Source organism: Oratosquilla oratoria, chromosome 25 (assembly GCF_046742065.1).
Source record: "Oratosquilla oratoria isolate Oo_2021 chromosome 25, ASM4674206v1, whole genome shotgun sequence".
Taxonomy (NCBI): Eukaryota; Metazoa; Arthropoda; class Malacostraca; order Stomatopoda; family Squillidae; genus Oratosquilla; species Oratosquilla oratoria.
The window spans coordinates 9,749,882-9,776,928 of record NC_134801.1 but is presented as its reverse complement, the minus strand read 5'-3'; the positions used below and the strand labels follow the sequence as shown (position 1 = coordinate 9,776,928).

The 27,047-nt window shown below is 40.7% G+C and overlaps 1 protein-coding gene across 4 annotated transcripts in view; it reads left to right on the top strand.

The window, feature by feature from the left end:
* Positions 1-27,047, top strand: part of LOC143038805 (uncharacterized) — a 283,401-nt gene that overhangs the window by 75,780 nt on the left and 180,574 nt on the right. For all 4 annotated transcript variants that reach the window (XM_076208350.1, XM_076208351.1, XM_076208348.1 and 1 more), the window contains 2 exons: positions 1,206-1,355; positions 1,473-1,726. In XM_076208350.1, coding sequence (XP_076064465.1) covers positions 1,206-1,355; positions 1,473-1,726 — 404 coding nt within the window. The remainder of the gene's footprint in view (positions 1-1,205; positions 1,356-1,472; positions 1,727-27,047) is intronic.

Here is a 27,047-nt window from a genome sequence, read left to right as displayed (position 1 = left end):
CTTCGTACTATTCTCCTGGTTACCACTATATAGTTCATTAATGCCCCATCTACCACCCTTCCATCCATCACCCTCTCCCATATGTACTTATGGTTGACTTTCTTCCTAAACACTATTTGCTATGATCAACTCTCTAGACATATCTCCATCAACTCTCCACTACTATTTATTCCTGGAACTCCACACTTACCAACCACTCTATGTATTGGTTCATTTCCTTCCTTAGCATTATGGTCTCCCAATACCACTACATTGACATTTCTCCCTAATCCCTCTATGCACTCATTTAAATCTATCCAAAAAAGCCTCCCTTTCTTCTACACTCTTCTCACTACCAGGCCCATATGCACCTACAAAACCCACATCTCCCTTACCAGTTTCATCTTCATCCCCATTAACCTTGAAGAAACCTCCTTCCACTTTCCACCACATGCTTACCTATCTCTTCACTAGTATAGCCACCCCTTCTCTTACTTGTCCTCTCTTCACTCCTGAGATCCTCCCAACTACACTCCCAAACTCAAACTCACCCCTTCCTTTCAACTTAGTTTTACTCAATACCCACATATGCCTTTACTTTTTTTTAGGAATGTCCCCTTTGGGGTTACAGGGAGAAGGATGCCTAGTCCTATCCCCATCCCATTTTTGTTGCTTCATACAACTCAAATGGAAAGACTTGGTGGCAGTATTCTTTTCTCTCACCACAGGGTTTGGCAAAATGAGAAAATGAATATTTAGAGAAATGGTACAGGACAGTAACACGAGTGGGGGGACAGCATAATGGAGGGACAGTCACAGTGTAATAATGTATCATTATTTCTTAATGAATAGTCTACCTCAGACAAAAATATGTGTGGCTCTGGTTCATAGGGGTACCCCATATAGACCCTAAAGTATCAGCTGCATGCTACTGAGCAGCTTTTAACCCCACAATAACATGGAGCCAATACCTCAGACAGGGACAAATAATGAAGAAAAAAGGGTGTGTGTGTGGGCACTACAGCAACAACCTGTTCCATGGGGCAGAGAAGAATGAGGTGTAATTTTTGTATTGTTTAACCAGGGAGGAGTGAGATAGATGAATATGATAGGAGTGGCAGGGGTGAGGATGTATCAAGCCTTGCATTGTATTAGTGTATAAGTTGGAAAAAAATTGTGCAGCACTTAACTGAAGTTAAATCACATGGAAATGATTGTGTCTTCAGATATATTTATGGGAGTGTGAATCAAATGCTGAAAATGCCATTGAGAAAGTACAAGGATCTTGGTCTGTGGTGAAAGACTCAGATGATCATCCATTGCCAAATCAAGACAACAGAGAGTCAGTAATTTCAGCAAGTTTTATTAACAATCAGGTAAGAACGTGGGAGAGTAGTTGATGTAGTACTATACTAAGAAGAAGTTTTGAATACTTGGTACATTGTTTACAATATTGTCTATACATGGAATTATCAGCTCTTAATCCTTTACAGGCATATGGGGACAGTTACCATATTAGTTTTATTTTTATTAGCAATGCTCATCTTGTTTGCACAACTTGTGTCTTGGTATGGAGTGGCATTCAACATAAAGTCACTCAAAATGCTTTGGGTCATAAGGTGCTAAATGTTGAGGTAATGCAGCCACAGCAAGTAATGACCCATTGGTACTGCAAAAAAGAATCTCTTCTCGTCTTATGGAACAAGCCAGATGTGGTATCACACCATAAAGGTGCCCTTGTGGTGAGGTGAGTATTTTTTTCCTTTTCCTCTTCTTCCTCTACTTCTTCATGATGTTTCACCCTGCATTAGGGTACCAACTGCAGAGATCCAGACAGTATTTTAGGAACTTTTGATGCATCCCTTGAATCTATCCTTTGTCGATCCTAAGTTTCAATTTCATATTTTCCTATGTTCCTGTGTTGGGCAGGATAAGAATGCCATTACTGTATTCCTGTGCATGTAGTATAGGATGACTAAATGTGATGTGTTAGAGGACTAGTGTCATGTATCATGACATGTCACTGACACAAAGAGATGCGAATATGGCACCATAAGCCACATTCTAGCACAAGCCATATTCGCTTGACATCTATAATGAAAATGCCTATTGATGTTAAATTTATCCAATTAGTAGGTTATCTTACATACATACATATACCAAAGGCTTTTTTCCCCCTTACAAGGGAGGTAGCCAAAAAACAAAGGCATAAAAACCATTCCCACCCATTCCATCCCTAATACACTCCACTCCCCTCCACCTTCTACCCTCCATCTTATCTTGGCACCTCATGGATGATGGGTCATCCCTGCATCTTGTTCACTGCCCTGGATTAGCAGCAGTGTTGCAAGACACAGCACATCCACAGCAAGGCCGCTTTGTTAAATCGGCGACCCCCCCCTCTCCGTCCCCTCATGCAGAAAGGGAGAAGACAGGGAGAAATCCCTTCGTGCTACATCAAATTTTTCTCACACATACTACCTCACCCCCCATCCCCCCACCCATTCCACCTCATGTATCACAACATCATCCATATACAACTATTCTCCATTCACCCCTATCTTCTGTCCTCTCCCGTCCTTCCTCAAAAGACATTCCCCTCTTCCCCAAAGCCCCTTTCACCCCATCCATCCATCTTATCCTAGGTCGCCCCCTCATGTTCACAACCTCCACATCTGCCTTCCATACCTCTTTTACCAGTCTTTCTTCACTCATTCTTTCCATGTGTCCAAACCATCCCAATACTCTTTCATCCACCCTATCTCCCAACTCCTTTACCACCCCTGTTCTCCTCCTCACCCCCTCATTTCTCACTCTATCCAGCCTAGTAACCCCCATCATACTTCTCAGACACCTCATCTTAAACACATTCAAACTCCTCTCTTTCTCTTTTATGTTCCATGTTTCTGCCCCCATACAGTGCTGTTGGCACAATCATTCCTTCATACAATTTCCTCATAGCATCCATTCCCAAATGTCTATTCCTCATTACACTTTTTAATCCACCAAGGCATTTACTCGCTTCTCTCAATCTACATTCTACCTCCACCTCCACTCCACCCTTTCCTGCCACATTCACACCCAATTATCTAAAACTATCCACTTCCTCCAGTTGCTCTCCCTTAATGCTCACTTCCAGTCTACTGCCACTTTCACCCCTTGTACATCTCATCACTTTTTACCCACATTTATCTTCAACTTTCTTCTTTCACACACTTTCCCAAACTCTGTCACCAACTTTCTCAATCCCTCCTCTTATCCTGCTACAAGTGCAGTGTCGTCCGCAAACAGCTGCATTATCTCCCACTTTTCTCCATTTTCTTTAACCATCCCCAATCCCTGACCCACCACCCTTGCATTTACCTCTCGTACCACCCCATCCATGTATGAGTTGAACAGCCAGGGCGACATAACACATCCCTTATGAAGTTCCACCTTTACCTCAAACCACTCACTCACTCCATTTCTAATCCTGACACATGCTCTACTACTCTCGTAAAAACTCTTGACAGCTCCTTAAAGCCTTCCTCCTATCCCATATATCTGCAAGACCTCCCACAGTGCCTTCCTGTCCAGGCGCAAACAGCTGCATTATCTCCCACTTTTCTCCATTTTCTTTAACCATCCCCAATCCCTGACCCACCACCCTTGCATTTACCTCTCGTACAACCCCATCCATGTATGAGTTGAACAGCCAGGGCGACATAACACATCCCTTATGAAGTTCCACCTTTACCTCAAACCACTCACTCACTCCATTTCTAATCCTGACACATGCTCTACTACTCTCGTAAAAACTCTTGACAGCTCCTTAAAGCCTTCCTCCTATCCCATATATCTGCAAGACCTCCCACAGTGCCTTCCTGTCCAGGCGCAGATCCAGGAATGTTATTTGGGGGGGGGGGCACGAACCGATAACCGATACTTGAAACACATGAGACAATGACGCCAAATGAAAAGTTGACACCTTCAAATTATACAAGCAGATACAAACAGAAAAACCTACGCAGCTGCCTTCACAAATGAATCAAATGTTTGATGAAAATGACATACCCCATCACATACAAGTACTGACTGATTATATATGAATGTGTATCATACTCGGGGCGTTTGGGGGGCCCCCCCCCTTGTATCTGCGCCTATTCCTGTCTACCCTGTTATAAGCCTTTTCCAGATCCATAAAAGCCCAAAAAACATCCTTACCTTTTCCCATAGCTTTACCACAAAAATCTGATCTATGCAACCTCTACCTGTCCTAAATCCACAATGTTCCTCACCAATTACTCCCTCTGTTCCTCTCCTAATCCTCTCAATCAAGATCCTCCCATAAGCCTTCCCAACTACACTTAAGCTAATCCCTCTGAAACTACTACACTCACACTTGTCCCCTTTTCCCTTGTAAAGTGGAACTATACAGGCACTCCTCCAGTCCTCCGGCAACTTCATTGTTTCCTCATCCCACCATTGACTAACCTTCCTTCTATTTCCTCCCATCCTTCTTGTTCCACACACCATCTTTGCACACTTTGTGACTCCCTCCTTGAACCATCCCCATTCCTCCTCCACTCCTAGCTCTACTCTATCCTTCACTCCCTCCCACTCCTCTCTCAGCTTCTTCTTGTACTCCTTTTCCTTTAAAGAGAACACTCTAAGCACCTCCCTACCTTTTGTCCTTTTCCTCGCTCTCCATCTATCCTCCACTCTCAACTTACCTTCCACCAAAATATGATCTGATATTCCACCACTCTCTCCCCTTAGAACATGTACATGTACTCTTCCTATTATACTCCTATCTACCACTACATAGTCCATTAACACTGTATCTACCACCCTTCCATCCACCACCCTCTCCCATGTGTACTTATGCTTGACTTTCTTCCAAAACACTGTATTTGCTATCATCAACTCTCTTTCTAGACACATTTCCACCATCAACTATCCACTATGATTCTTTCCTGGAATTCCACATTTCCCAACACTCCGTCAATTGGTTAATTTCCTACCCTAGCATTAAAGTCTCTCAATACTACTACTTTGATGTTCCTTCCTAATCCTTCTATGCCCTCATTTAAATCTATCCAAAAGGCCTCCCTTTCTTCCACACTCTTCTCACTACCAGACCCATATGCACTTACAAAAGCCCACATCTTCTTTCCCAGTTTCACCTTCATCCACATTAGCTTTGAAGAAACCTCCTTCCACTCCACTACATATTCTATCTCTTCACTTACTAGTATAGCCACCCCTTCTCTCCCTCGCCCTCTCTTCACTCCTGAGAACCTCCCAACTACACTCCCAAACTCACACTCGCCCTTCCCTCTCAACTTAGTTTCACTCAAAGCCAACACATCCATCTTTCTTCTCACAAACATACTACCTATCTCTTCCCTTTTACTCTCATCTGTACCACATCCACACACATTAAAAGACTCAAACCTTAGGGTGCTGGTTGGAAAACTCCTAGACCCTCTTATGCCTTTACTTTTTTTAGGAATGTCCCCTGTGGGGCTACAAGGAGAAGGATGCCTTGTCCAAATCCTTGTCCCATTTTTGTCACCTCTTTCAACTCAAGTTGGAAGACTTAGTGGCATTATTCTTTCCCCCCATAAAAAAATTAGTTTATGAATGATAAAAACATAAATATGCAAAAAATAGGACTGAATAATAATTATAAAAGTAAAATTCTTACCCATGAACTTTTAATGTGATCCTTGGCTTTGCATGTCATTGGCCAAATCCCTTGTTTTCAAGTGTCCTTCATGAAGAGCCAGTCGAGGACTTTCTTCCAAATCATTGTTAGCATAGCCATTTTTTGTTTTTAATATTATTGAGAAGAGAGAATGCACTCTCACAAATGTAAGTCATTCCAAACATTGACAGCATTTTGAAAGCCTCCTTTTGTATTGTAGGTGCTATTCTCTGGCAGTTGCCTGATCCCCAAAACATACAAATATCTTCTTTCTGGAAGAAGTACTTCATAGATATGGATGATTGCTTATTTGCAAGCTCAAGTTCTATTGCTGCTCTTTCTTGAATTTGGAGTATTTTGGAGACATCTTATACTGGAAGTTGAAAGGCTGAGAATATAACTGGAATCTGATTTCCTGTTCCTTCAAAAAGACAAACCTCTCTTGAAATTCTGTCATAAGATTTGTTAGAGCACTTTCAACATATAATAGGCAACATCTATTTTCTGTTTCACTCAAACTTTTTTGTTGTTCCGGGAAATGAAGCAAATTACTTTTCTGTATTTGGGAATAGAAAAATTGAAGTTTGGTTTGAAACCCTGCTAATTGTTCATACAACACCCAGACACTGGTGTGCCTCCCTTGCAATTTTAAATTCAACACATTCAGGTAATGAAAAAGATCAACCAACAAAGCAAAAGTCAGTTTGAAGTCATTGGTAAAAATGTCAGGAAAAACATTGTCACTCTTGTGTTCAATCAAAAAAGACTTCACTTCTTCAAAAACTCCCCACACTCTCTCTAATGCCCTACCAAGACTAAGCCAACAAATTTCAGCATGAACAATAAGTTTCAGATTGGGAAGCTTGCAAATCTTCAAGAAATGCTTTCAAAAGTTTTTATTCAGGGGCCTTGAAGTTAAAAAGTTGATGACCCTTGTCAGTTCTTCCAGGCAATCTATGAGTTTTGTCTGACCTTTCAGTCTGCTACACAGCACCTCAACATGTAATAAGCAGTGGTAATGAACAAAAGCAGGGATTTTGTCATCTGCTTTTAAATAGGCAATGAGACCTTTGTTTTTACCAACCATGGAAGGAGCACCATCAGTAACAATAGATACAAGTTTACTCAAATCTGTTTTCTGAAATGAGAAAGTTCATGAGAACATCATACCTGTCCTTTCCAGTTGTCCTGCCTGTAAGTGGCAACACTTAGAATTTTTTACTAACAGTAGTATCATTCTGTACAAAGCATATAAAACACATTAGTTGTGACACAAAAGCAATGTCAATTATCTCATCTAGTGTCAAAGAAAAACATTTGCAGTGGCCTATCCTTATTCACAAATCTTTCTTAACTGCAGCCATAATTCATTTTACTCTATTTGTAACTGTCGTTACTCAAAGGGATAGTTTCCACAGCAGTGACTAGCATTTTTTATGCTGATCTGGGACACTTGTAGCTAAAATTTTTATGGCAGCCAAAATACAGTCTTTCACAACCTTGCCACTGCTGTTAGGCATGCACTTTTTGGCCAATAGATTAATCACTAAGAATGACACTTTGTTTGAAAGTTTTAATTTGCAGGATGGCACAACAGATTCTTTGACTTCTTCAAATTGTCTTTCATCTCTTTTAATTTATTTTCCCTAGCTGAGGAAAACACAGGATAAGTTTTGCTGAAAGATCCATGATGGGTATTATAATGCCTTTCACATTTAGCTTTTTGGTTTGCCAGAAAGACTCGCAAAGCACAACAGGTATTGCACTCCTGATTTCACTTCATTCTCCACAACAAAGTATTCTTTCCAAGATGTTTGAAAAGAATAGGTTTTCTGCTTTTTTTTTTCTGGGGTGGTTCTGAAAATTCTTGTCTGGGGTATTGGCTGCTTGTTATTGTGGCAAAGTAGCATGCAGTTGATACTTTAGGGTCTATATGGGGTGCTCCTACGGACCAGAGCCACACATCATTTTGTCTATGATAGAGGAAACTCTGTTCATAGAGAAATGATGACACTTTTATACTACGACTGTCCCTCCGTTATGCTGTCCCCCAACCCCTTGTTGCTGTCCTGTACCATTTCTCTGAGTACTCTTTTTCTGTGATGGGGGAATTCCCTGTGGTGAGGGAAAAGAATACTGCCACCAAGTATTTCCACTTGGATCGTAAGAGGCGAGAAGAAAGGGACGGGGATTGGGACTAGGGATCTTTCTCCTTGTAGCCCCACAGGAGACATTCCTAAACAAAAAAGAGAAGGCATAAGAGGGTCTGGAAGTTCTCGGACCAGCACCCTGAGGTTTGGGTCTTTTAATGTGCGTGGATGTGGTACAGATGAGAGTAAAAGGGAAGAGATAGGTAGTATGTTTGTGAGAAGAAAGATGGATGTGTTGGCTTTGAGTGAAACTAAGTTGAAAGGGAAGGGTGAGTGTAAGTTTGGGAGTGTAAGTGGGAGGTTATCAGGAGTGAAGAGAGGGCAAGGGAGGGAAGGGGTGGCTATTCTAGTAAGTGGAGAGATAGGTAAACGTGTAGTGGAGTGGAAGGAGGTTTCCTCAAGGATAATGTGGATGAAGGTGAAACTGGGGAAGGAGATGTGGGTCTTTGTAAGTGCATATGGGCCTGGCAGTGAGAAGAGTGTAGAAGAAAGGGAGGCCTTTTGGATAGATCTAAATGAGTGCATAGAGGATTTAGGAAGAAATGTCAATGTAATAGTACTGGGAGACCTTAACCCCTACCATACGGGGCCGCACACGTAGGCGTCATGAGGAGCAAGTGGATTCGCGATGCTGCCATATCGGCGTCTTGATTATAGTTATTGTAGTCGGCCCTGTGATTTTACATTCTCCCTAATCTACTCTTAATCCCATTCTCTGTGGTTTTCAAAATTCACGGGTGAAAGAGAGAACGATCGATATAAGCGGTGACTATATTTTATGATGCGAGTATTATTACGACACGTCGTACGGCTGGCATTGGCTGCTGCCCGCGAGATTTAAGTCCCGTAGTGAAGTGGTTAATGCTAGAGTAGGAAATGTTCCAATCGATGGAGTGGTTGGGAAATGTGGAGTTCCAGGAAAGAATCGTAGTGGAGAGTTGATGGTGGAAATGTGTCTAGAAAGAGAGTTGATGATAGCAAATACAGTGTTTCGGAAGAAAGTCAAGCATAAGTACACATGGGAGAGGGTGGTGGAGGGAAGGGTGGTAAATAGAGTACTAATGGATTATGTAGTGGTAAATAGGATTATGATAGGAAGAGTTAAGGATGTATATGTGCTAAGGGGAGAGGGTGGGGGAATATCAGATCATTTTTTGGTGGAAGGTAAGTTGAGAGTGGAGGATAGATGGAGAAAGAGGAAAGGACAAAGGGTAGGGAGGTTCTTAGAGTGAACTCTTTAAAGGAAAAGGAGAAGGAGTACAAGAAGAAGCTGAAGGAGGAGTGGGAGGGAGTAAAGGATAGAGTAGAGCTGGGTGTGGAGGAGGAATGGGGATGGTTCAAGGAGGGAGTCATAAAGTGTGCAAGGATGGTGTGTGGAACAAGAAGGACAGGGGGAAATAGAAGAAAGGGTAGTGAATGGTGGGATGAGGAAACAAAGAAGGCTGTAGAAGAGAAGAAGCGAGCTTTCACAGATTGGTTACAAAATAGGACGAGGGAGTCATATGAGAGGTACAAAGAAAAGAAAAGAGAAGTAAAGCAAAAGGTAAAGGTTGCAAAGAGGAGAGCAGATGTGAAATGGGGTAAGAGTATGACAGAAAATTTTGAAAGTAATAAAAAGATGTTTTGGAAAGAAATTAAGAGAGGAAGAGGAGGCGAATCAAGTAGAGAAGAAAAGGTAAAAGGTGCAGATGGAGAGATGATAATGGAAGAGAAGGTAGTAAGGGGAAGATGGGCAGAATATTTTAGGGAGTTGCTAAATGTGAAGGAGGATAGGGAAGGAAAGATAGCTGCAGTGGGAAATGCTAAGAAAATGAGAGTGATGAGTGAGGAGAATGGAGGAGAAATAAGGAAGGATGAGATGAAGGCAGTTGTTAAGATGATGAAAGCAGGTAAGGCACCTGGTCTGGATGGATGCCATACAGAATGTCTGAAAAGGGAGGTACAGTGATGGTGGATTCGTTGGTGAGGTTATTTAATGTTTGCTGGAGAGAGGGTAGAGTGCCAGAGGACTGGAGGAGTGCCTGTATAGTTCCTCTTTACAAGGGAAAAGGGGATAAGTGTGAATGTAGTAGTTTCAGAGGGATTAGCTTGTTAAGTGTAGTTGGGAAGGCTTATGGGAGGATCTTGATTGAGAGGATTAGGAGAGGAACAGAGGGAGTAATTGGTGAGGAACAGTGTGGATTTAGGACAGGTAGAGGTTGTGTAGATCAGATCTTTGTGGTAAGACAGATATGTGAGAAAGCAATAGGAAAGGGGAAGAATGTTTTTTGGGCTTTTATGGATCTGGAAAAGGCTTATGATAGGGTAGACAGAAAGGCACTGGTAGGTTATGCAGATATACAGGATAGGAGGAAAGCTTCTGAGAGCTGTCAAGAGTTTTTATGAGAGTAGTAGAGCTTGTGTCAGGATTGGAAATGGAGAGAGTGAGTGGTTCGAGGTAAAGGTGGGACTTGGTCAAGGATGCGTTATGTCGCCCTGGCTGTTCAACTTATACATGGATGGGGTGGTGCGAGAGGTAAATGCAAGGGTAGTGGGTCAGGGATTGGAGATGGTTAAAGAAAATGGAGAAAAGTGGGAGGCGAGCCAGCTGTTGTTTGTGGATGACACTGCGCTTGTGGCAGGATCGGAGGAGGGAGTGAGGAAGTTGGTGGCAGAGTTTGGGAGAGTATGTGATAGAAGAAAGCTAAAGATAAATGTGGGTAAAAGTAAGGTGATGAGATGTACAAGGGGTGAAAGTGGCAGCAGACTGGAAGTGAGCATTAAGGGAGAGCGACTGGAGGAAGTGGATAGTTTTAGATACTTGGGTGCAAATGTGGCAGGAAAAGGTGGAGTGAAGGTGGAGGTAGAATGTAGATTGAGAGAAGCGAGTAAATGCCTTGATGGATTAAAGAGTGTAATGAGGAATAGACATTTGGGAATGGATGCTAAGAGGAGACTGTATGAAGGAGTGATTGTGCCAACAGCACTGTATGGGGCATAAACATGGAACATAAGAGAAGAAGAGAGAAGGAGTTTGAATGTGTTTGAGATGAGGTGTCTGAGAAGTATGATGGGGGTTACTAGGCTGGATAGAGTGAGAAATGAGGAGGTGAGGAGGAGAACAGGGGTGGAAAAGGAGCTGGGAGATAGGGTTGATGAAAGAGTATTAGGATGGTTTGGACACATGGAAAGAATGAGTGAAGAAAGACTAGTAAAAGAAGTATGGAAGGCAGATGTGGAGGGAGTGAAGATGAGGGGACGTCCTAGGATGAGGTGGATGGATGGGGTGAAGGGGGCTTTGGGGAAGAGGGGAATGTCTGTTGAGGAAGGACGGGAGAGGACAAAAGACGGGTGAATGGAGAATGGTTGTATATGGATGATGTTGTGATTGCATGAGGTGGAATGGGTGGGGGGGGTGGGGGGTGAGGTAGTATGTGTGAGCAAAATTTGATGCAGCCCGAAGGGATTTCTCCCCGTCCTCTCCTTTTATGCAATGGGGGGACGGAGAGGGGGGGTTGCCGATTTAATGAAGCGGCCTTGCTGTGGATGTGCTGTGTCTTGCGACACTGCTTCTGACCCAGGGCAGTGGACAAGGTGCAGGGATGACCCGTCATCCAGGAGGTGCTCAGATAAGAGGTAGGGTGGAGGGGTGTGGAGTGTATTCAGGGATTACAAAGGATTACAAAGGCGGAGCATACCGACAGGAGACCTTTTGATCCATATCTAATGGAATGGGTGGGAATGATTTTATGCCTTTTCCTTATTGGCTACCTCCCTTGTAAGGGGGAAAAAGCCTTGGTATATATATGGTTCTGAAATATCTGTTTGTATTGTTTCTTTATCTTTTGCATCATTCTGCAGTGACTGCTTGCATTTAAAAATCTTGTCCATATTGGGGAAGGGCTTTAGTAGTTAAGTATATAAACACAGCTGGCACCTTGTTAATGATTCATATTTGGCTGATGCTCACACAGTCATTGCATTTCACTAACTGGGTGCCAATCCCAGTGCTGCAGGGCAATTGTGTCATCAAACATATGAAAACGTTTTTAGTTATTTCCAGTACTTTTATACTACTAGTGGCAAAAATGCTTCAATTTATACAGCTGATAAAAAAATATTTTGCTAAACTCGTTACAAAATATTATTAATTTAGTATTTTTAATATGAAGTATTTGTAACTGATATATGTATTTTCAGAACCCAGTAGATGCTAATCTAATACAATAATAATAAATATTGGCAAAACATTTGAAAAAATATCTAGAAATATCTAAATTTATTTTAAAATCCACCAGATTTACATCTAATATCAAATGTCCAGAATTTATAACTAGAATTCTAGATGCTATGGAAAACCTCTAGATCTGGATGTAAAATATCTAGTGGCAACCCTGGCTGATACTGATGATTAGGAAATGATGGTCAATTGTTTACCATCTTTGGTTATGACGGAAAACTTAATTGCTTTGATTGGTCATTGTGTTATGCCAAGTGATAAAATTCAGAGGAACTTGCAAGTCTTGCTCATGCGAGTTTGTTCTTGGAATTTCACAAGCTCAGCGATGTGGTGAAGAGCATGGTTCTAATAACTACTGTATAAAAGCAAAATTCATGATTTGAAGAAATTTCAGCATTATGTTATAAATAATTTTCTGTGTGTGAAAGTCCCTTATCTTAATATTAAATTTAGTGCTCGTGAGCACTATTTTAGGGATCTGTGGGGAATACCATCTAAAACCATATGAGCACTATGGTGAAGGATTACCGAGATTAAGAAGGGGATATTATATGGAGGAAGTTAGAATTGAAAAAATCTCCATGTGAAAGAGGTAGATGTTATGACATAGATAATATGAGTGGAATTAGAATAAGTAGGGAACCTAGAGTTGAATCACATAGTGAAGTCTATCCTAGATGATGGGCAGAGTCCTGAAGGGAGACGGATAGGGTTGGAGCAGGGCAGCCTGTACAATGGTCAACTGGGGTGAGTAGTGAGGGAAGCATGGAGGATAGTGTAAAAGTGAGTTATCTTATCCTCAAATTAATGAAAGGAATCCAGAAGTGTTCATTTCTACATTTGAAGGCATAGCAAAGCAATTAGGCTGGAGAAAAGACCTCTGGTCAGCAATGATAAGAACTAGCCTAATCCCAAAAGCCTTAAGTGTGTACATGGTATTTGATAGAGATGGATTATGATCAGATTAAAAGTGAAATGTTAAAGGCATATGAAATTTCCCCAGAGTATTTCAGAAAGAAATTCAGAGAAGTTAGGAAGGATATTGGTCATGGATATATGGATCTAGCCAGGAATGTGTGGAGTGACCTAGACAAATGGATACATGTGGAAGGTGTGGTGACTATTGAGAAAGTCACGGATGTGTTTGCAATTGAACAATTCCTTAATTTGTTGAACACTGAGGCTAGGCTATATGGAACCATGCAGAAATGTGAAACCTTATTACAGACAGCAAGCTTTGTGGAAAATTTTGCGTTAAGGACAAGCGAGAATAGGAAAAAAAAGTGTGACACAAACTCAGAGGGGTGAGAACAGAAACGCATATGCAATTCCAAGTCAGAGATACATGAGGCCACAAGTAGGGGATAGTTGGAGGAAACCAGTCCAATGTTTTAGCTATGGAAGATTTGGGCACAGAACTCATGATTGTTATGTTTGGCAAAGTAAACAAAGGTATAGGGAAACAAGCAAACTAGGCAGGAAATAATGTGTGTAGAAGGAAACTGGAGTGATGTTAATCAGAGTAGATGTTACACCTGCAGAAAACAGCCCCAAGGAAAATGGAAACAAAGGGGACACATAAGGAAAACTTGAATGTGACAAAAATTGCGGAGGGCAAAAGTAATGTATAACTGATCATGATAAAAGTCGAAGACAAGGACACGAAAAGTAGAAAGTTTGTGGTGACTTATGTGCCCCAAAAAAGGAGCACTTTGAAAGAGAGCAAGCATATGAAAATGCTAGAAGATACAAGGCATTCATTAAATGAGATACTAATGGGTGGAGGTAACCTGGTAATTATGGGGGACTTTAACTGCAGAGAAATTTGTTGGGAGGACATGACAGTGAAAGGCAGAGAAAACTTGTGGGGTAATGTACTACTGGACATGACCATGGAATATACAATGGCACAGTGGGTCATTGAAAACACCAGATACAGAAATAATGAGGAGCCATTGAGACTAGATTTAATATTTACAACAGAACCTGAAATTGTGCATAAAATTGAATACAAGACACCACTTGGAAAGAGTGACCATATACTTATTGAGAAAGAACTAAAGGAAGAAATATACATGGAGAGAAATGAAAAGCATAAGAAAGAAAGATTGGTGTACAACAAAACGAACTTTGGAAAATTAAAGAAATTCCTTCAGAATGCAAATTGGGAAAATTTTTACATGGAAGAGACAAAAGTGGAAGAGAAATGGGATATATTGATGGATAATTATAATGAAGGAGTGAATAGGCATGTACCAAGACAGAAGCTAGAGAGAGTGTACATTAAATGCTGGTTCAAAATACATAACATAATAAGTTGCTCGCTTAAAGAAGGAAAAGTACCAGAAGACTGGGAAAATGTTAACATTGTATCAATATATAAAGGAGGAAACAAGGAAGAACCAACTAACTATAGACCAGTGTCACTAACAAGCACTATAGCCAAAATTTGTGAGAAAATGATCAAGAGTAGATGGGTAAAACACCTGGAAGAAAATAATACAATGAACCCAAGACAATTTGGGCTCAGACAAGGAAGATCATGTACCACAAACTTAATATGTTTTTACTCAAGACTAATAGATATAGTGCAAGAAAGGGATGGATGGGCTGATTATGCTTTCTTGGACTTACAAAAGGCTTTTGACAAGGTACCACACAAAAAATTATAAAAAAAAAAACTGGAACATATAGGAGGGATACAAGGGAACCTACTAAAATGGATGGAGGAGTTCCTGATTGGTAGAAAGATGAGAGTAGTACTCAGAGAAAAATATTCAGGTTGGAAGGTGATTAGTAGAGTTCCACAAGGATCTATATTGGCTCCAATAATGCTTACTATTTATGTGAATGACATGGATGATAATGTGCAATGTTACATGAGCTTCTTTGCATATGATGCTAATTTGTTAACCTCTTCAGTACGGGCCTTAAATCTCGCGGGCAGCAGTCGCTGCCAGCCGTACGACGTGTCGTAATAATACTCGCATAATAAAATATAGTCATTACTTATATCGATCATTCTCTCTTTCACCCTTGAATTTTGATAACCATAGAAAATGTGATTAAAGACAGTTTAGAGAGTATGTCATTACGCAGGGGCAACTACAATAAATATAATCAAGACGCCGATATGGCAGCCTCGCGTATCCACTTGCTCCTCATGCCGCCTACGTATGCGGCACCGTATGGAAGGGGTTAAGGAAAGTAAAAACTGAAATGGATTGTGAATCACTACAGGAAGACCTGAATAAAGTTTGGAAGTGGAGTCAGAAATGGGAAGTGGACTTCAATATTAAGAAGTGTAGCATAATGGAGTTTGGAAAAAGTAAAAATAGAATATCAGGACAATATAAAATTGGAACTAAGGAGGTAAAGAAAGTGGGATCTGAAAAAGATTTGGGAGTAATTATCTCAAACGACTTGTCCTATGATAAACAATATTGTCAGAGAATCCTATAACTTGCTAAGATCAACAAAATTGCTTTTATATATTTGGATGAAGAAATGATTGAAAAAATATTAGTCACACTGATAAAGTCGTCATTGTCGGCATGTACTCGTATCTGAGTATCATAGTTTCCAGTCCCAATAGAAGGTTGAATAGAGGAGGGGGTCATAATAGGTTAGTTATTATTAAGGTGGTGAGTCTTTTTATGGCTCATGAGACCAATTCGTGCCCTGAAAAATCGAGAGCATTGATCGCACTGAATCATGGGATGTGGTTGTGGTTGATTTGTTCTTTCTGCCCGTTGCTGTCGTTTAGCTACCAGGTTGGCTCTTCTATTCTCCTCAAAGAGGTCCGTGCCCACTTTAATTTTGCTTCTCCACTCGTTCCTGTCATTCACTGAGGCTTCAAAGGTGTTTGGGTCTATGTTAGCATCCTTGAGGGATTTCTTGAGTTGGTCTTTAAATCGGAGCATAGGGCGGCCTCTAAGGCGATCACCTGTATTTAACTCACTGAAGAGAATTTTCTTTGTTTGTTTTGTGTCCTCCATATGCACCACATGGCCAGACCATCTTAGACGGTGTTTCATGATCATGGCCTCGATGCTGGTGACGTTGGCTCTTTCAAGGACTGCTGTATTGGACACATAGTTGTTCCATTTGATTTTCATTATTGCTCTCAGTTTTTTCTGGTGGAATTGTTCCAGTGTTTTGAGGTCTGTACTATAAACGGTCCAAGTCTTGCATGCATATAACAGGGTAGATACTATAATGGCATTATATACCATCACCTTTGTATGGGTGGTTAGGTCTTTGTTCTTGAACACCCTGGTCTTTCATATGCAGTGTGGCCAGCTTGTAACCTATTTTCAATCTCTTTGGAGGAGGTGCTCTGGGTGGAAAGGATGCTTCCCAGGTATGGGAAGTGTTTGATGCATTCAATGGTGGTTCCATCCATGGTGATGTTAGTTACTGGTGGATTTTCCCCTGGTCGTGGTTGGGCCAATATCTTAGTTTTGGCCCTGTTAACTGTTAGGCCAAAGCATGTGTAGGCAGCATAGAAATTATCCACCAATTTTTAGAGTTCTGCTTGGGTGTGGGCTACAGCAGCATTGTCATCTGCATACTGTAGTTCTGTCACATCGATGGTGTTGGTGTTGTGGTGTGATTTGAGTCTGCCCAATTTAAAAATTCCTCCATCTAATCTGTATTTTATTTCAACCCCTGGGTTGTGGGGTACTTCATATAGCATGGCAGCTAAGTATAAGGAGAAAGGGGTCGGTGCCATTACATATCCTTGTTTTAGTCCACATGTGATTGGGAAGGGGGCTGACAGGTTGCTCCGGTGGATTATTTTAGCTGTCATCATCATGTATGGCTTTGATCATATCAACAAAAGGCTCAGAGATTCCGAAGCGATTGAGGACAGACCGCATGGTTGTTCTTGGTACGCTGTTGAATGCTTTTTTGAGGTCATAGAAAATTAGAAATATGGGTTTTTGCTGTTCTTTTGATTTTTCCTGTAGTTGGCGGGCACAGAAAATCATGTCTATGGTTCCTCTAGATGGGTGGAAACCACACTTGGATTCTGGCAGGATTATTTCTGCTATGTTTTGTAATCTATTTAGTAGGATCCTTGCTAAAACCTTTCCCTGCAATTGATAGCAAGGATATCCCTCTATAATTACCACATTTTCTTCTATCTCCTTTTTTGAAGATAGTGACAAGGAGTGCATCTTTCCAATCATTGGGGGCCTGTTTTTCTTCCCATGCTTTTAGTATGAGGGAGTGAAGCCGCATCTTCAGGACTAAACCTCTGTGGGTCAGAAGTTTAGTGGGAATGTTGTCGAGTCCCACGGCCTTCCCTTGGCGCATTTGTTTTAACGCTACATCGAATTCTTGAAATGTTGGTGGTAGGGACATCCATAGTTGGGGTGGATGTTGTGGCACATTTCGGAGGAAGTCTTGTTGGGCTGATGAGTTCCTGTTCAGAAGGGTGTTGAAATGTTCTATCCAATGGGTCTGGATCTCATTGTCTTCCATGAGGATGGTGTTGTCAGCTGCCAAAAGTGTCCCTGCAGCAGTGTGCTTTGGTCCGAAAATTTTCAAACTTGTCATACGAAGAGAGACTGGCTAAATTGGAGTTACCGACTCTGGAGTAAATAAGAGAGAGAGGCAACCTACTGACCATCTATAGAATCATGAAAGGCACAGAAATACTCAATAGAGAGGACTTGTTAAATTGGGACAAGAAAAACACAAGAGGACATGGAAAGAAACTCGAAAAAACATAGTTATAGAAGAGATCTGAAGAAGAAAAGTTTTCCACATAGAGTGGTGGACACTTGGAACAAACTGGATGAAAAAATAGTGTGTACAAAAACCATTCATGAATTTAAGAGCAAACTAGACACTGCAAGATACAAAGGCGGGACACCACTAGGTAAATACAAGGAAAGGGCTCTGGCAAGACAAAGGAGAGGGAAGTAGCAGGCAAGGAGGATGATAGCAATTGCTGTGTAGGTGAAAATAAGTTAGACAAGATGGAAAATACAGGAGTCAGCCAAGAGTGGTTACCTTATGTGAAAGATGCCAAGATAGGAATAGAGGGGAGTGAAAGGAATTATGTGGTCAAGGCTCTGCGAGACACAGGGACATCCTGCACCATTGTGAGGCCAGATGTGATACCAGGATTAGAAAATAGGCACATAGGTCAGTTCACCATGGGATTAGCTGGAAGAGTGACAACATTAGCACCCATAGCTAAAGTAGTACTTGAAAAGGATGGTCAGACAGCGAGCGTTGAAGTAGGAGTAGCAGAACTTCCAGTGAAAGGAATAGACAATCTCCTTGGAAATTACATAGATGAGATAGTCCAGATTAGATAAACAATGAAGCTGACATGGCAGACCCAGTGGGAATCATCACCAGAGCCCAGGCCAAGAAAGCATGAGAGGAAGATGAACAAGGTGATAACAACCTGAACCCACTGTTTGAAGCAGCTGTTGCAGACAAGGTCCCAAAGGATTCACAAGATGGACATGGAGAGGAAAAGAAGCAGGTATTAGCAGAAGATGTAGGAGGAGACCAGGGAGGCGATGCCCAAGCAGAAGAAATGATCTTTGGGGAAGCCATAGATAGGGAAGGACTCTTGCGACCACAACAGGAGGACCCAGAGCTGGAGAAGGTGTGCCAAGCAGCTGAGAATGAGGAGCAGGAAGAAGAGGAAAATGGCAAGACCAAGTTTGTCATGGGAAATGGTGTACTTCTGAGAAAATATAAGGCTCCAGAAAAGGTAGGAGGTGATGTTGTTACTCAAATCGTAGTTCCACAGAAAATTAGGGAGAAAATTGTGAGGCTAGCTTACGTGACTATGTGCACCTACCTTGGAATTACCAAGACTAGACAATTAATCTTGACACATTTCCTCTGGCTTCGGTTGTCAGAAGATGTTAAGGAGATAGTGGAGCAATGTGTTGTGTGTAAGATGACTGGGAAGCCTAATGACACATGCAAGAAAGTACCCATATACCAAGTTCCTGTCATTGAGGAACCTTTCAGTGGAGTAGTTATTGATTGTGTAGGATCTCTCCCAAAGATTATGTCTGGGAAGTTCTTTCTTGTTACCATAATTTCCCAATCCACACAATATGCTGAAGTGATACCCCCTTTCGAACATAAAGGTTATGACAATCACCAAGGCTTGTCTTATTTTAAAGATGGGTATGCCTCGGGAAGTACAAAGTGACAGAGGCACTAACTTTTTAAGTAGGATTTTCAAATGGGGACCTGGAAGGCTTCAATATAAAGCATGTGATTGCATCAGCATATCACTACCAAAACTAAGGGAATCTTGAGAGGTTCCACGGAACTTTAAAACGCATGAGGGTCTAGGATTGTCTCCTTTTTACTTGATGTTTGGTAGAACCCCACGAGAACCCCTTGCATCCTTATATGAATTGATGTTATTGAAGAGTTCAAAAGAAAACTCCCCTTACACAAAGCTTGTAGGTACTAACTTTGAGAAGTTGAGGAAGATTAGGCAGATAGCAAAAAGGAATCTTGGAAAGTCGCAAGACTCATACAAGGGTTATTATTATAGGAAGGCAATTAGAAGGGAGCAAAATATTGGGGATTATGTACTTGTGTTGTCTCCTCAGGAAACCTCACTGCACCTGAAATATGAAGGACCATTCAAGGTGCTGGAGAGAAAGGGTGGAAATAACTACCTGATCCAAAACCTTAGGAGGAGATCAGGCATGCAACAAGCATATATAAATCTTCTGAAGAAATTCAATGAGATTGTAGGAGGAAGCAGTTGGTATGATTGAGACAGGACAAGCTGATGGGAACTTTGAATCAGATATATGGGATCTAAATTTATTTTATGATTTGGGCAGGTCAGACCTAAGTGAGGCATTAGAGGGATCTGTCATCTCAAGCGGGAGAGATGCATAAAGAAGTCAGAGTGCTCCTCTGCAAGAATGCCACAATTTTTTCCTCATGCCCCACCGTTACTCAAGTAATATCACATGATGTAGTCTTAGAAGATGGAGCTAAACTGGTGAGACAAACTCCCTACAGATTGCCACTCCAGAAGAAGAGGATCATGGAGAAGGAAGTGAAGCAACTTGTGGATCAAAGATTAGTGGAACCTAGTACTAGTCCTTGGGCTTCACCAGCTGTGCATGTACCTAAGCCCAGAGGTGAGTGGAGACTATGTGTTGATTACAGGAAGGTGAATGCAGTCACTTACCCTCAACCCAGAATAGATGATCTTATTGAAGAAGTTGGTGCTGCAAAATTCCTATTGAAACTCGACCTGATGAAGGGATATCATCAAATCCCTCTTACAATATAAAAATTGGACAATAGAAAATTGGTGAAAAGGAAGTAATGAAAGTGGGATCTGAAAAAGACCTGAGGGTGATCATCACAAAAGATATGTCCCCTCACAAACAAACATATAAACAAAATTGTTGGCAAAACCTATAACTTGCTAAGATCAATAAAAGTGTCTTTTACTTGGATGAAGAAATGGTAAAGAAAATACTAGTCACACTGATAAGGGCTAAATTTGAGTATGCAGCAACACTATGGTTACCCAGTACTAAAAAGAATATAAGAAAGATTGAGAGAATCCAGAGAGCAACTATGAAGATGGCCCCAACACTGTCAAAACTGTCATATGAAGAAAGATTGTCAAAACTTGAATTACTGACTCTGGAACAAAGAAGAGAAAGAGTTGACTTGTTGACCATTTACAGAATTATGAGAGGTGTGGAAGTCCTTGATAGAGAAGACTTACAAAATTGGGATAAGAGAAACACAAGAGGACATGGAAGGAAACTCAAAAAGGACAGTTATAGAAGGAAACTCAAAAAGGACAGTTATAGAAGAGACCTGAAAAAAATATAACTGCTTTCCTCACAGAGTGGTGGATATATGTGCAAAAACAGTGCAAGAATTTAAGAGCAAATTAGATATGGCAAAATACCGAGATGGGATACCACAAATGTAGCTCCCCTTCCCATAAGATACAGCTAGGTAAATACCAAGTAAATACAAGCAGAGCTACTGAGATATCTGCTTTTGTTACCCCACATGGGTACTTTCAATACAAAGTGACCCCATTTGGTATGAAAAATAGTGGAGCATCCTTTCAGCACCTTGTAAATTGGTTAGTTGAGGGATTGCCAAGTGTTAGAGTATACTCAGATAACAATTGTGCTTTCTGACACATGGAGTGATCACATGCATAGGTTGAAGGGTTTACTTGACAAATCTAAAACAAGCCCAGCTTACTGTGATTCTGAAGAAGAGTGCGTTTAGGAGGAGCACCATTGACAATCTAGGACATCAAGTCGGCCAGAATTGCATCATGCCATTAGAAGCCAGAGTGAAGGACATCATGGGATTCCAGGTCCTGAAGACAAAGCGAGGCATCAGAAGATTCATGGGCATGCTTGGATTCTATTGGAGGTACTGTCCAAACCTTGCAGAGGTAGCTGCTCCTTTAACCCACAGGCTCTCTTATAATCATTTCAGGTGGGATGAAGGTGTTAGGGGGCCGTCGCTCTCGAAAACGAACTTTGTCAATTATGATCGGAATTTCGCGAATTATTAATATGTTATATATACATATACTGAGATGTTCACTACCAATTTCCATATCATTTGGTTGAAAAACAATGAAGTTATTAATAAATAACAGTTTTTTGACCAATTACAAACTTTCTATCTCATTTATCCATTGACTGAGCATGCTGAAAAAATACCACAAATGCTCTATAGCAATACCTAAAAAACTATCGTACAGTTTTTGGAATTTCCTCTTAGTTTAGGAGAAAGAATTTTTTTTTTTTTTTAATGATGTCATTTTTTTTTTAAATACAATATATCAACTTCTATCACAAAAAATGAAAAACCCCACAACAAAAAGTTTGCAAATTTATTCAGCTTTCAAATGATCCAAACCTCATTAAAATCAGCCAAGTAGTTACGGAGGAGATAGAAAAAATGTAGAGAAAAGGGTAGTTTTGAGATATTGAGCTTTGAAGTTCAAAATACATTTCCCTGCATTTTTTATATATTTCATTTAGATTTTTTTCTCTGCTACAACCTTCATGCATTCTATGTCATTCACATGTTATAAAGTGTAGCTGGTACCTGGTCCTCCCTTTTACGAGGTATTAGCAGCTCAGAAGGCGAGGGTTTCAGGAGGCACCACCTCCCTCATTGTCGCCAGGTTCGCTTACTAGAAAGCTCCCAGCTGGAAATCGGAGCTGAACAATAGTTTTCTCTTCCTCTTTCTGGTCTTTGGTGTCCCTTTCCGTTCTGTGTCTTTGTCTTGTTCCTCAAGTGCTTCTGTAATGATGGGATTGACTCCAACCAAGTGAGAAAGAAGATTGTGTGTCTTTCCAAAGTTACGATCAATGACAGTCGCTCTTGTGATGAAAAGCACTCTGAGTGTTTCATTTGAAGAGGCACGTGATGGTACATCACGCATGCTCGATGTTTGCAGTGATGTCATTTGAGAAGAGGATATGGAGGGGTAGAGGAGTGCGATAACGCGCGGTCAGCGAAGCCCGTGTGCACCCAGCAGCACTGCTATGAGTCATCTCCAGTAATAACCGAGGCAGAAGTACACTCTTTCTCAATAATTTGATTCAGTTTCTTAGCTTTCATGAAATGCACGTTTCGTCTTCGAATGTTTAGGCATTCTTGAAATGATTATAGCTTCAAATAAAAGTAAATAAAAGTTCTCCAAGGAGTGACAATTCGCTTTCTCCGCCTACTCACAATAATTCTCTAAGGTAACTCACTAGTGCGAAGTGCTATCCCCACGTGTAGGATGTTTCCAGCTAGTCTATATTAGTGAATAACAAAATACATTGCATTTGTGCCATTTTTATTGCGATGAAATAACTTGGTCGAACATATGTGCAGTGAAGGTGTACTGGGAAGTGGGGGGGGGGTCAGAAAAATAGCCATAACTCCTTTATTTTTTGGTATTTCGCTGAAATATTTCAGGACTGACTTGCCAAAGGCCACTAGTTGACAGGGATTTTTTTTTCGAATATTTCAATTTTTTCAGAAATTCATTGCGACGGCCCCCTTAATACAGCCATTGAGGAGTGTAAAAGGCTCTTATTGGATCGTCCTGTCTTGATAGCTCCTGATTATAGTCTTTTTATATCTTTTGTTATGCCAGTCATGTAGCAGTAGGTGCTATGTTTGCTCAGAAAGATGGTGTCATGAGGCCCATCTCATTCATGTCTTAAATCCTCAAGGATTATCAAAGGTGGTATTCTATCATTGAGAAGGAGGCCCTGAACCTCATATTAGCTTTGAAGAAATTCCAAATCTTTCTTGACAAAAAAGTTATCATCTTGAGTGATCATAATCCCTTGAAATATATTATAGGTGGGAAAACAAAGAATGACAGACTGGCCAAATTGGTGTTAGCACTCCAGGGATATGATTTAAGTGTTCAGCACATCCCGGGAAAACAAAATGTAGTAGCTGATGCCTTGTTTTGTCCTGACACAAAATGTTCAAGCCTTGCTTCACAGGCTTAATGTGGCACTAGAGGACATGAAAAGAAACCCATAAAGGATAATTATAGAAGATATCTTTAAAAAATAGTTTTTCACACAGTGGTGGATGTCTGGAACAAATTGGATGAAACAATAGTGTGTGCAAAAACCATACAAGAATTTAAGAATAAACTAGATGCTGAGAGATACAAAGATGGGTCACTATGAGCTTAGTTCCCCTTCCTGTATAATATAACTAGGTAAATACAACTAGGTAAAATACATAGTTATCTGGTAACTGGCAATGGCCACTGGGTGGGTCCACTCAGGGAAGAAATATTATGCTGTTGTCTAGATAGTGTTTTAATGTACTATATAGTGATAACCAGGAGAATAGTAGGAAGATTTAAGGATGTACATGTTCTAAGGGGAGAGAGTTGGGGAATATCAGATAATTTTTTAGTGGAAGGTAAGTTGAGAGTGGAGGATAGATGGAGAAAGAGGAAAAGGACTGAAGGTAAGGAGGTACATAAAGTGAACAGTTTAAGTGAGAAAGAAAAGAAGGAATACAGGAAGAAGCTGAGAGAAGAGTGGGAGGAAGTAAAGGATATAGTAGAACTAGGAGTGGAGGAGGAATGGGGATGTTTCAAGGAGGGATTCACGGTGTGCAAAGATGGTGTGTGGAACAAGGAGGACAGGAGGAAATAGAAGGAAGGGTAGTAAGTGGTGGGATGAAGAAAAGAAGGTTGTAGAAGAGAAGAAACGAGTTTTCACAGATTGGCTACAAAATAGGACAGGAGAATCATATGAGAGGTACAAAGAAAAGAGAAGAAAGGTAAAGCATAAGATAAAGGAGGCAAAGACAAGAGCAGATGTGAAACGGGGTAAGAGTATGATAAAGATTTTTGAAAGTGATAAAAAGATCTTTCAGAAAGAAATTAAGAGAGGAAGAGGGGGTAAATCAAGTAGAGAAGAAAAGGTAAAAGGCAGATGGAGAGATGATAATGGAAGAGATGGCAGTAAGAGGAAGATGGGCAGAGTATTTTAGGGAGTTGCTAAATGTGAAGGAGGATAGGGAGGGAAAGATAGTTGCAGTGGGAAGCACTAAGAAAATGACTGTGATGAGTGAGGAAAATGGAGGAGAAATAAGGAAAGATGAGGTGAAGGCAGTTGTTAAGATGATGAGAGCAGGTAAGGCACCTACCTGGGTTGGATGGGTGTCATACAGAATGTCTACAAAAAGGAGGTATAGTTATGATGGACTGGCTGGTGAGGTTATTTAATGTTTGTTTAAGAGAGGGTAGAGTGCCAGAGGACTGGAGTGCCTGTATAGTTCCACTTTACAAGGGAAAAGGGGACAAGTGTGAGTGTAGTAGTTTTAGAGGGATCAGCTTGTTAAGTGTAGTTGGGAAGGCTTATGAGTGGGTTTTGGTTGCGAGGATTAGGAGAGGAACAGAAGGAGTAATTGGTGAGGAACAGTGTTGGTTTAGGACAGGTAGAGGTTGTGTGGATCAGATTTTTGTGGTAAGACAGATATGTAAGAAAGCTTTATGAAAAGGTATGTTTTTTTGGCCTTTATGGATTTAGAAAAGGCTTATAACAGGGTAGACAGGAAGGTACCCGTTACTATGGGAGGTATTGCAGATATTTGGGATAGGAGAAAAACTTTTAAGAGCAGTCAAGAGTTTTTACGAGAGTAGTAGAGCTTGTGTTAGAATTAAAAATGGAGAGAGTTGTTGTTTGATGATGATACTGTGATTGTAGTAGGATCTGAGGAGTGTTTAAGGAAGTTAGTGATGGAGTTTGAGAAGGTGTGTGAAAGAAGGAAGTTGAAGATAAATGTGAGTAAAATTAAGGTGATGAGATGTACAAGGAGAGAGGATGGCAGCAAATTGGAAGTGAGTATTAAGGGAGAGAGACTGGAGGAAGTGGATAGTTTTAGATACTTGGGTGTGAATGTTGTGGGAAAGGGAGTAGTGGAGGTGGAGGTAGGATGTAGATTGAAAGAAGTGAGTAAATGTCTTTGAGGGATTAAAAAGTGTAATGAGAAAGACATTTGGGAATGGATGCTAAGAGGAGATTATATTTACCCAGTTGTATTTTGCGGGAAGGGGAGCTACGCTTGTGGTGTCCCACCTTTGTATCTCTCAGTGTCTAGTTTGCTCTTAAACTCATGAATGGTTTTTGCGCACACTATTTCATTGTCCAGTTTGTTCCAAGTGTCCACCACTCTATGTGGAAAACTGTTTTTCTTCAGATCTTTTCTGTAGCTATGTTTTTTATTTTCTTTCCATGTACTCTTGTGCTTCTCTTGTCCCAGTTTAACAAGTCCTCTCTTTTGAGTATTTCTGTGCCATTCATGATTCTGTAGATGGTCTTTAGGTCACCTCTCTTCTTTGCTCCAGAGTCGGTAACTCCAGTTTAGCCAATCTCTCCTCATATGACAAGTTTGTAAGTGCAGGTGCCATTTTTGTTGCTGCTCTCTGGATTCTTTCTATTTTCTTTATATTCTTTTTGGCACTGGGTGGCCACAATGTCGCCGCATATTCCAGTCTAGGCCTTATCAGTGTGACCATTTTTTTTTTTTTAAATAATTTCTTTGTCTAAATATATAAATGCCACTATTATTGATCTTAGCAAGTTGTAGGATTCTCCGACAATTTTGTTTATCTGTTTATCATAGGACAAGTCATTTGAGATAATTACACCCAAATCTTTTTCGGATCTCTCCTTTACCTCCTTGGTTCCAATTTTATATTGTCCTGATATTCTATTTTTACTTTTTCCAAACTCCATTATGCTACACTTGTTAATATTGAAGTCCACTTCCCATTTCTGACTCCAGTTCCATACTTTATTCAGCTCTTCCTGCAGTAATTCACAATCCTTTTCAGTTTTTACTTTCCTTAACAGTTTAGCGTCTTCTGTAAAGAAGCTCATGTAACATTTCACATCATCATCCATGTCATTCACACAAATAGCAAACATTATTGGAGCCAATACAGATCCTTGCGGTACTCCACTGATCACCTCTTTCCAACCTGAATATTTTTCTCTGAGCACTACTCTCATCTTTCTACCAATCAGGAAGTCCTCCATCCATTTTAGTAGGTTCCCTTGTATCCCTCCTATATGTTCCATTGTTTAAAATAATTTTTTGTGTGGTACTTTGTCAAAAGCTTTTTGTAAGTCCAGGAAGGCACAATCAGCCCATCCATTCCTTTCTTGCACTATGTCTATTAATCTTGAGTAAAAACATATTAAGTTTGTGGTACATAATCTTCCTTGTCTGAAGCCAAATTGTCTATGGTTTATTATATTGTTGTCTTCCAGGTGTTTTACCCATCTATTTTTGATGATTTTCTCACAAATTTTGGCTATAGTGCTTGTTTGTGAGACTGGCCTGTAGTTAGTTGTAGGAGTGATTGCGCCAACAGCACTGTACAGGGCAGAAACATTGAACATAAGGAAGGAAGAGTTTAAATGTGTTTGAGATGAAATTCCTGAGAAGTATGGTAGGTTTT